The 11,528-nt window shown below is 35.8% G+C and overlaps 1 protein-coding gene across 2 annotated transcripts; it reads right to left on the bottom strand.

Moving 5' to 3' along the window:
* Positions 1-468: 468 nt before the first annotated feature.
* On the bottom strand, positions 469-9,832 carry LOC127952407 (sterile alpha motif domain-containing protein 9). 2 transcript variants are annotated; one of them, XM_052550820.1, is made up of 4 exons: positions 9,763-9,832; positions 6,648-6,709; positions 6,485-6,538; positions 469-6,373 (listed from the first exon to the last, which is right to left on the bottom strand). In XM_052550820.1, the coding sequence occupies exons 3-4, from the start codon at positions 6,506-6,508 to the stop codon at positions 3,401-3,403; spliced, it is 2,997 nt and encodes a 998-aa protein (XP_052406780.1). In that variant the 5' UTR covers positions 6,509-6,538; positions 6,648-6,709; positions 9,763-9,832; the 3' UTR covers positions 469-3,400. The 2 variants fall into 2 exon arrangements, with proteins under 2 accessions (XP_052406780.1, XP_052406782.1); XM_052550822.1 differs by lacking the exon at positions 9,763-9,832 and adding an exon at positions 8,671-8,987.
* Between the last annotated feature and the right edge of the window lie 1,696 nt (positions 9,833-11,528).

Raw genomic sequence — 11,528 nt, 5'->3', positions numbered from 1 at the left:
GAGTACTGGTGCATACCGGCCCACTTAAAGCACTGGCAATGACTATACTTTGGAATTTTTTTGCAGTCCACTTAGAATTCAACATGGAAATCATTTTTGTTTTTTATTGGCATTGATCGTTTTGAAATTCAAATGGTACTTACATGACTGTGTTTTTATTTCTGTAATAAATATGGCTTTCAAGCCAACAGTTAATTTGGAGGATATTGATGGTTTATTGCAGGTATGTTGTTTACATGAGAAAATCTGTGTTACAAGTTAAACAAAAAGTCCAATAAACAATCATATTTTGAATAGTTTAACTATTTAAATAGTTTCTTTGTCTTGAGTTTACATTAATTATTTACATTTTACTTTTACATATCCAAAAAGTTTCAGTCTTTTAATTGCGATTAATCGCGATTAATTTAAAAAAAATGTGCGATTAATTAGTTATTTTTTTTTTATCGATTGACAGCACTAATCTAGTTTTTTTTTTTTTTTTTTTTTTACTTACCACTGGCTGTAAGGCATGTTTTTTTTTGTATTTATTGTTTTGAAATAATTCTAAAAAGCAATTATATACCAGACACAACAGGAGGAATGCAGGAGCCGGGAAAGGAAGTGATCAAATCTATGTTTATTAACATTTGTCTTAACAGAAATATATTAAAAAAGTGTGATAATCATAAGCAAGGCAAAGGGAAAATTACTACTTCTTAACAGTTACTTGTGGCCTTGAAGACCATAAATGAAGAAATATGGTTACACAGCAATAACAATAATTATCAACTGACAAATGTAAAATAAGGAAAAAATATATTTATAATCTGTAGAAAAACTTATATAGTTTATAAAAATATATTTATAAACTGTAGAAAACAGTTATTTCCTTCACCAACCAAAATTAAAAATACATGTAAACCCCTTTGTAAAATCACTATGGAAACTTCCTTCTTAACAATAAAAGTAATTCAAATATAAAGAATATATAAAAAAATTTAAATTTCCATGAATATATCAATGTATATAGAATGCATTTAGCTCTATGTAAAATGTATAGTAAGAAAAATATGTTTATAATTTCTGAAAATTGGACTGAAAACAGGTCCTTATTCTTGTCCAGTATATTGCTGAAAGTAACTGGGAGCCTTGCACTTTGTCAGGTTGTTTTGGTTGTCTTTGTCAGCAGAAAAAATATATATATAAGTTGACTGCTTCATTTTGTCTTTTAGTTGAAGAATGCACTCATGTATCTGCAATACATCACAATATTTCTTGAGTTCAGGGTTCTCTTAACAAATCCTTAATGGTAATTTTTGACCCCATAAGAATGGCCTTATGTATCTGCAATATATTTATAATAGCTGTTAGTAAACAGCCTTAAATTGTATTTTTGGCAGTATTTTTATAACTGTATCTGCAGTTTTAACCAGTGTTAATTTCGTTAACGAAGACGACGACTAAAAATATCCATTAACGAACATTTTTTATGTGACTAAGACGAGACGTTGACAAGCTAAAAATAATATCTGATGACGAAATTATGACAATTTATGCCACGTTTTCGTTAACTAGACGAGACTGGACTATAATGTTATTTGAGGACTATTGAACATTCGAAATGCATCCTATAGGCTATTTTCTTTCAAAATGTGCGTCCCTATCATTGGATTGCGATCTGATAAGGGCCGTTTGCATATCTATTCTCAGTTTGGCAGCCCCGGTGGATGGATAGACTAATTAAAAAGCGTACTAGCGATTCGAAACAATGGCTTCAGCACCCAAAGTGGTAGGGGTAAGGTAGCCAGATGTCCCGTTTTTCCCGGGAGTCACGATTCGTTGTTGATTAACTTAAAGTTAGTAAAGGAAATCACACTGATAGAAGCGCTCTCTCTTGCGCACGCACGCTCTACTTCCTCAGTTCTCAGATTGATATGGTTTAAAGAGAAAATAATTAATGATTATTCTAATTTGAAAACTACATTTAAAACAGTTTGGCTAAAACTATTAACTTAAAAGTTATAAGTAAAAGTTGACAAAAATGCAATGACTTTTTGTCGACTAAAACTATAAAAGATTTGAATGATTAAAATGTGACTAAGACTATTAATCATTTTCATCTCAAAACTAAGACTAAGACTAAATAAAAAATGCCTGCCAAAATTAATACTGGTTTTAAGTTCACCAAGATGGCCAGCCAATGTAAGACTATCTGGCTTGATGGGATCATTGTTGTCTTTTTCCTGTTTTTTGATGCAATAGCACCTAGCAAGGAGCTAGAATATCACTTCTTCTCTGAGTAGAGGTCTTCGAGCCAGCCTCAGGCAATATTTATTTTATTTTATTTTTTTACAGATCAGGCTCGGGTCAGACTCATTTAGCTTCACTCCTTTTATTGGTCCCATTTACGTGCAAGGCACACTACTGTATGAAATATTGTTATATTGAATATATTATAAATATTATACATCAACTACGCAATGGATATACGAACGAATTAGCATACAGGTGACAGTTGAACATTCAGAGCATCAGGGAGAAGTTGGAGTATAGGGAGTTAATAAAAGTTCCCAATGCTTTGTGAAAAGTGAGTCAATTGGCCATGTGCAGTGCAAAAAAACACACACAATAGGCTAAATCAAGACGCAAAGCCCCAGCAAAAGTAATTACCATTATCATTTAAAGAGATATTTGAATTAAAGTAGCAATTTAAAGCTTTCTATAGATATATTTAGCAAATCCGTGAGGCAAGTATTGGCTGAGTTTCGTTTCATCATTGTTAAGCGCTCCTGGCCAAAATTGCAGAAAGCCATCCTGTATCCTTTATTTCATAAAAGCAAAATTTTTTGTTGATATTGTGTGCACAAAAATAAAAGTACACCCTTTACAGTTGCAAGTGATATATATTACTATTACCTACAAAAATTATGGCATATTTAAAGTAGTTTCCAATGCCAGTGATCGCGTCGTCGCATCCTGAAAGCGATTTAGCTCTCCACACAAACATTAGATATGCGTCTAATAGCGTACATTTATATAGGTTAAACATTTAAACCAACATTACGATATGCTTGCACTGTTTTATATCTATAGGTTTTATTTTAGGTCAGACGTGAAGATTTGAGAAGGCTAAATTGATTAAACATAGGCTAGCCTTTGGTCGTTACTTTAAAAAACAACTTACATTTAACGAACCCAAAAAAATACAACAAACTTTTTTCTAAATTAGGTTAATAAAAAAAACAAAAAACATACAAAACTGAACTATTTTAATAGCTGAAACAGTAGTAAGCTATTTTGGAAGAAGGGGGTAAAAACAACGGGCTCGGGTGGGTAATTATGATAAGCTGAAGGGCTAGGGCCTGAACATCTTGGGCCAGGGCCGGGCTAGGGCCTATATTTGTGGCCTGTGCATGGCTTAACTCTTGAGGCACTTTGCTGCATTGAGTAAAACAATCTCTTCCATCCCTGGAGTCTCCTTCTTTATATCTTGGACAAGACGTGAATATTCATTCTTGGGTGAACTCTTCAGCAACATGTCTTGAACATCCTGCAGGAATTTTAGTTTTTCCAGAGTGTTCTCATAAAATAAGGCAGTTGTGAGCAGAAGGTTAGCAATTTGTGCTTTTGTCACTCCATGACAAGCAGAAAGCTCTTCCAAACAACGTTGAGCTATTATTGAGTGTATCACCTGCATCCCTTCAAAAGTCACTTTGGAAAAAACTGTGCATCTTTTCAAAAGAGAAGAAAACTTCTCAAATGCATCTTCAACCCTGAGCAATTCAGCTTCTGTTTGCAGACCAAGAAACTCTTCACATGTAGAGACTGACAGCAAAGCGTTCTTGGAGTAGATATGCAAGAGGACAAGAACAGCAAAAAGTTGAGCATTCTTATGTTGAAAGTTGAAGTCCTTCAGGATATTTTTCACAACACGCTGAATATAGTCAGATGAAAAGTTGTTCACAATCATGGACACGTAAAATGTTTCAGTGTTTCTGTTGGTCTTCTTAAACTCCTCCATCTTTTCCCCAAATAGTTTCAGTTCGTTCTCAGACAAATACTGTGGAATGTAAACTGCATCAGCAGTTCCTTCAGTTGGTTCACATGAATCAACTCTCATGCAGTTGACAATGATGACTTGTGGAGATTTTGAAAAAATGTGCTGGTCCAAACATTCCTCCTCAATTTGTTGTTGGAGTGTTAGTACATTGAGAATGTCTTGGAAGTGATCAGTCATGACCAAAACAGGAAGTCGTGTAGGTTGCTCTTTTGTCTTGTATGTTAGTAGCTGCACTACCTGTTTGGCTGCAGCAGTATAATCATCTGTTGTGTCTTTCAGCACTGCACAGCGGAATTTCTCCTTGAGTGTCCATAGAACATGCATGGCTAATGTAGTGCCACCCCAGCCTTGAGCGTGGAAGATGTTGAAAAACACACAAGCTCTCTTCTGATTCAACATGTTTGGAATTATAGTGTTTACAATGTAGTCTAACTTGTCACGTTTGACGACTGACGCTGACCCAGGCTGTTCTGAGTAGTAGAAGTTCCACCAGGACGCCTTCCCTCCTTTATCAAAGTTCTCCTCGTGAAGCTGTTTGTCATGATGTCCTCCATCACATTGGTTCACACAAAGAATACTGAGCATATGTAAGAATTCCTCGGTTTTCTTGAATAGCGCAACCTTACTGCCACCACAACTAGGCTGAAACCGTATTAGTTTGCGCATATCTGACCACAGACTGAGGATGGTACCATTGATTTCAGCCAAACTTAGCTCATAAATGCGTTTTGAAATGTCACATTTATGTTGCTGCTTGATGAGATCATTCCAGTAGGTGTACGATGTTTCATTGTCACTGATGCATAAGATTTGGTTTTGTCCCATAAGCTCCTTCTGAAACATTTCGAAGGTCTGAAACAAGGGGTCGCTGGCTTCGCTCACCTGACTAAACAACAAGAATATGACAAGAATTTTCTTGCGAGGCAGGATGTTTCGGCACAGGAAAGAAACTACATCACGCACAGAGGAACTTTTCTCTTTTTCCCATTTATCCGCGTCTGAGGGAGTTTCCCCATTAATGCCTCCGTTACAGAAAACCCAGCTTGTGATTTTAGTCAACTCTAAGCTGCTTGCGATGTCTACAACTGCACCCGTATCTTTATACTGAACGGGTAAATGTTCATTGAACATTCTTTTCTCTTTGAGAAGCTTGTTCAAGCCATTCTCAGCAGATTGTGGATCAAAATCCAAAACGGCCATTAGATTCATACCAAGAAGGAAATCCAGGTTTTCATGCTGAACAGGATGAGACTTGTTAGCCACCACAATGTACGACGTAAAACGTGGGCTGTTCATAGAATGTGTCCCTCCCGTTATCATCTCACTCAAGGCAGAGCCATGTGCATGGATTTTGACAACAGAGCGATGCTTTTCTTCAGCATTCTTCCTCTCCTCGAACAACTGTGCATTGCTCTTAATATATTTGTCATACTCCACCAGCTTGCTGCTATTGCCGTCTCTTATAAAAAAAGACTCGCCACCTTTCTTATTTTTAGCATCTTCATTTATGACCACATCAAAAGTCTTAAAATAGAAGTCTTGACAGACAATGGAGGATGGCTCAATGTCTACCTCAATAACATATTTTCCTGAGAAAGTCATGTCAGCTTTGAGAACTTCAACAAAGCGAGGGGGTTTGATACACCTTTTTGCCATTTGAACATTTTGTTCACTCTCTGCAATGTGAACATCCTTGGCTCCTTCAGCTATTTGAACATTCTTTTCTTTGAAATGTCTTTCAATTGCATGTTTCTGCTGTACACCAAAATCATCTGTTTTCGGGATGCTAACACCCAGAATTCGTCCATGTGGGGCATCTGCCACTCCGAAATGAATGGTGCCATTTGAGCGACTATTCATACAAGCTGCTGCGAAACGAATGACTTCAAAGGTGTATTTCTCCATTCTGTGCTCCCCTGGTGTGTCTGTGAACCCTTTGAATTCATGGCACGGGTGTATGAGGTCTTTAGGACCAGTTTCAGTTACATCTAGAATGCAGTTTTCTGTGTACCTGTAAGAAGCATCATATCTATTGAAAGGGTAAGGCTTTAAGCTACACAACTGAGCCACCATGTCATTCAACTTTTCAGTCTTGTCTTTCAAAAGGTCTATGTTTTGAAAAATCAGTTCTTTTGCATTTGATGGTAGGTTTTGCATTAAACGATTAGCCTCCTTCAAGTGGAGAAGACCAGCCCCATTCAGTCCCTGATTGTACAAAATGTCTGCATGTCCTTCATCCATTTGTATCTCGAGCAACCATCGTCTCACATGGTCTCTGTTCCAGTCACTGATGTCTACTGGACGTTCAGAAGCTGTCTTGCCTTCATTTTTCTAGAAGAAAATCAGCACCTAAAGTTATGTTGTATTGATGATTCCTGGATCTCAATTGTTTAAAAGAGTAGTAAGACGATGCAAAGTTTTGACCCTGCTGGTGCTACGTACCTCAGAAAGTCTTGAGGTGCTCATAATGGAACCAGACACTCTTCTGATTACAAGCTTATGAGAAGAAATTCAAACATGGCATTAAAACACAGTGTGTTGCATAACACAAATCAGGAACATATTTTTATTAAAAACAAGCTAATAATAAAAAATAAATACTTACAGAATCAAGGAACAGAATTTATATGTCTTGGGTTTATGGGTTTTGTAACATTTCAGTTCCACCTGAAATAAATAAAGGAAATTTAAAAAGTACAGAACTATTTCATAAGACTAAAAGAAAAAGTGAAAAAGATGTCAGGTAATATACATGGATAATAAGCACATCCTGTAAATGTGAATTTAAATTCTGTCTAACATTTCAACTTGTATGTCATTCCCATCTTGTTATAGACTTTGTTTTAACTCTTTAAGTGTTGTCTCATTACAAGAAAAAAACTACATGAAGCTCATTTACCCCTGTATTATTATTGCAGTTGAAGGACTTGATGTGTAGAGGAAATATACTGAAGAAGGAAAATAATTTCTGTTAATATTAGGGATGGGCGTTTTCTGCAAATATCACATTCGAAAATTTGAGCTCACAAAAAAACAAATATTCGAATATTTGTTTATTTAAATTAAGTTTAATGAGATATTTTTCAGCAACATCTATTTTTTTCGTCATTTTGAACAAGCTTACACACAATAAGCTTGAACATTACACATCGTGTTTTGTAGCTGAAAACCTTAAACAATGCATGCAAACAAACAAAAGTACAGATTAAAAGCAAAACAAATTGAAAGAGAAAAATTGAACAGAAAAAACGTAAAGCAGCCTGCAGCAATTAGGCTATTGTAGATCATAGCCTACACTTAACTTTTAAACTTTTAAACTGTCCGCAAATCTTTTTTGCTTTTTTTTTTCTATTGTTTAGCATGTTCTTGTTAAGAAACACGGGCATGTTAACATGATCGGGGGAAAGTCGGCTCCTTAGTCTGTTAAGAATAAGGCCGGACACGGAGAAAACACGCTCTGACGGCACAGAAGTTGGCGGGACTCACAATAACGGTGTGCTAAGCGAATAAGTTTTGTGAAGCGCTTCGTGTTTTCGTTTCACCACTGAATGGGATCCTCATCTGGTCGAATACATGGCTCCAGCAAGAACTGTTCCCACTCGTCTCGGCTGGACTCTCTGTAATCATCGCTGAAGAACTGGCTCAAGCCTTTTCCGACGAGTGGGCATTGCATCCTCTTTATCGTTGGTGACGCACTCACATCAAGGAAAATGTTCTGATAATGTTCAAAAAAGTTTTTTTCTTACTTCTCGCATGTTTTCATCGAGAAACCTGAGATGTTTGTGCCGAGGCTCTAGAGCGGATGCGAGAAGAGGAGTTTTCACTGCATTCTCCAAGTTAGCGGTGTTTATTCGTTGCTTGAGAGACGCCGCAACAATGTTCTTGAATTCGGTCACTTTCTGTGATTCCCCACTGCATATTTGAAGTACTGTAGAAGACCGCAGTTCTTATGGGCCGTTCACATATCGCGTTTATTTCCAATGTAGGTGCACGGTATGCGCTCTCATAATGGAAGTGACGTGGTCGTGATGCGCACGCGGTGCGCCGCGCCCGTTTTTTCCAGACGCATCCGCTCCGCATCGAGTTAAAAACATCTAAACTTTTCAGAGAGCCGCAAGTGCACCGCGGGTCATGTGACAAGAACTAAACATTCAGCTTCATCCTTTCCCGTAACAACGTTGAAAGCTCAGCTAAGATGAAGGAACAGCTGATCGTAGCTGTATATGGATTGCCATTTTGAAATAAATTTAGTAGCGGAGTTTTTTTTGCGAAATTCAAATATCATTTTTATTTATCGAATATTTAGAGCAGAAAGAATATTTGAATGTTCGACTATCCGTGCACACACCTAGTTAATATTACCCTACTGTAAACATATAGGTAAATGATAATGAATTAGTTAAAGTTAGTTTTATTAGCAATTCAATCCATTATGGTCACTGTAGACCGATCAAACTAATAGTTAAGCCAAAACAAGCAAGCTTTACATAGTTTAGTCAATAAATATTATATAAAATATGTCTAGTGTGGGACATTAAAATGTGGCTTTGTGATGTAGTAGATGTTGTGCAACAAATGGTAAATTTACAGTCCTTCAGAAACCTTTTTAAATCAGCCCTATTTCTTACCATTTCCTTTGCTGTAAAATGCATGTAATTCAGTGTGTTGACCAGTGCTTCCCAAACTGTAGGCTGCGGCCCCTCGGTGGCAGGGTTTGTGAGAAGAGCGGAGTGATTATTGAATGTAAATAAGGTACACCTATAATAAGTGTATATATCCGTGCTATTTAGACTGGTACTGGTGGAACCACTACAGAATAGCCCAGTATCTGCGTGATTCGCCATTGACATAAACAGAGAGAAGTAGCTCTTGCTACAATGTTCTTCCGCTAGATGCACGCAGTTCTGTTTTTAGAGTGCCAAAAGTTACAGACTGCAGTTTCTGATATGAGCAGGATGCGTGTATGTCTGTGTTGTGCACATTTGTACTATTTGGGTACAGAACTGCAAAATTCTAACACAGCTGTATTTATTGTTAAAAAAAGTCAAAGTATATTACAAGCTTGTACACTTTTTCTGAGTTCAGAGAAATTATCAACTGTTTTCTGCTATTACCCTGAGGCAAAAATAAATGTTCAGATACAAGTTTGAGTCTGTCTGAATTCTTGAAGCTGTACAAAAGCAGGCGGTGCTGACACTAAAATATTTAAAAAAATTAATATTTAGTAAAACAGCAAAGTTCACTGAAAAGTTCTTTGTAACTAATCTATTTTCATTGGTTAATCAAATATAAAACAAATACTTATGTTAATAATTATGTTGTTTGACATTTTCTTATGTTTCATATTGTGATTCACAAAGTCATATTTCTGAGTATTATCTGCCCAAACATGACAATAGAGCTGAACGTTCGTTGTAAAAATAAAGCATCTTGAGAAAAACTTTCTGACACATGCAAACCCCTATTTCCTCAGAAAATGGCCATAAGCAGCAGAAATGGCAACGAGACTGCCTCCACATCTCTTTGACACAGCATTGTCTTTACATTTTAGATCATTGGTATCAAATTTTTCTTAAGACTAGATTCACTAACTTTAGTTACCATTAAATTTATTTTACAGTACCCTTTTAAAATCAGCCCCATTTCTTACCCTTTCCTAATCAATAAAGTTAAATATTAAAATAAATAAAAGTTAAAAGTGTGAAAGCTGTTATATTTACCCCTATGTCAAGTATCCTTGTTGTAAGTGTGAAGTAGGATGTAAGTTTTTTTTCTTCTTATGGGTGGAGTAGGAATGCGGAAATAAAAGAACCAGGTTGCCAGATGTTTTCTTCAATATCTTCACAAGTTTTATATAATAACCGAGTACACCATGAATCCATTTTCCAAACCGTGTTTTTGGCTTGTCCTAAATCACTACGGTACACCTATAATAAGTCTTTATATCCAGGCTATTTTGACTGGTTCTGGTAAATTTCGTTGACGACAGAAACTATAACTGATCTAATTTCATTGGTTAATCAAATATAAAACAAATACTTATGTTAATAATTATGTTGTTTGACATTTTCTTATATGTGTTTCATATTGTGTTTCACAAAGGCAGAAGTTTCTTCATATCAGATTTCTGAGTATTATCTGCCCAAACATGTCAATAGAGCTGGACGTGGATTGTGCAAACCACTATTTCCTCAGGAAATGGCAACGAGAGCATCGTCTCTACATTTTATAACATTGGTATCAGATTTTTACTTTAGACTAGACTCACTAACTTCAGTTACCATTTACTTTAATCCACAAAGATGGCACTCAATGGGACAGTGTATAAACCGACATCACCCTGTTAGGTTTATTATATTTGTTGTTAACACTGTTTTTATTTTTCATCTTGTAGAAAGGTTAAAGAGTGCTTTGCGTAATCTGTGTTACTGCACACTGTATGTGTTTATAAATAATGTATATATATATATATATATATATATATATATATATATATATATATAATGTATGTACACACAGAGCCATCCATCCATAACTGTATTATTCAATTCTTTACCTATATAAAATCTATCTAATCTAGCTCCACTAACCCTGTTATTAGATACTTTAAGCCAGATGTACTGTTCTTCTTCTCCAAATATCTTTTAATTAAAACTCTTTTAAAATATAAAAAATATTATAATTATAATTATTATAATAATAATTATATTAAACTACTCTCACCCACAGCAGAAGTACTAGGCCTAACTTCCACTAACCTGAGCCTTAAATAGACATGGATGCCTTTTATGCCTGACTTATATTATAATATTTCACGCTGCTAGTGTTTATGTAGATAACATATGCTTCCCCGTAATGCAAAACTCTGAAAGAAATATCCAACCTGTCATCTAAAAGACATAATATGTTATAGAGCAGTGTTTTTACACCCCAATGGGATCATCTTAATCTCAGTAGACAATTTACTATCTCGTCAAAGCTTTCTCGATTTCATCATTACGAATAAAAGGAGACACATTGGTTATCATAACTCGTCATGTCGTCATCAGATGTCGTCAGTGTAACATTTGCTGAAATTTTAAGAAAATCACCAATTACCACAATTCGTCCCTTATCAACTAACTAAGCAGGGAATGGCAAGTTTTGCTTGACCCACTAAGTTGATTAGTTGCCACATTATTTTTTGCTTCTGGGTCCGTTGTCGCACTATTGTCCAAAGGAAAAGTGCAGTAAGTACACATTTGAACAAACTGAGTTACATCCTAAAAAGTGCTTTGGGACAAAATTTCTGTCTAGTGACAAAGTGTACTTTTATACTTGTTTTGAAACAAAAGTTTCAAAATTGTGGTAAATACAAAATCCAAACTAATATCAAGGCTAACTGCAGTAAGTGAAGTTACTGCGTTCTAGCTTTGTTTTAGTTTTTTTTTAACTGATGGCTCTGCAGCTTTCTTTTGACACCGCAAGTACTGCATATGCTTTCTCA

The sequence above is a fragment of the Carassius gibelio genome, chromosome B3, assembly GCF_023724105.1.
Source record: "Carassius gibelio isolate Cgi1373 ecotype wild population from Czech Republic chromosome B3, carGib1.2-hapl.c, whole genome shotgun sequence".
Lineage (NCBI taxonomy): Eukaryota > Metazoa > Chordata > Actinopteri > Cypriniformes > Cyprinidae > Carassius > Carassius gibelio.
The sequence above is the reverse complement of the archived record's forward strand: the minus strand, read 5'-3'. Positions and strand labels throughout refer to the sequence as shown.

Excerpts from the sequence above, each read along its gene's own strand:
- LOC127952407 (XM_052550820.1), bottom strand. The coding sequence starts at position 6,508 with ATGAGCACCTCAAGACTTTCTGAG. Across the intron at positions 6,374-6,484 it reads GCACCTCAAGACTTTCTGAG|AAAAATGAAGGCAAGACAGC; the intron begins GTACGTAGCACC and ends ATTTTCTTCTAG.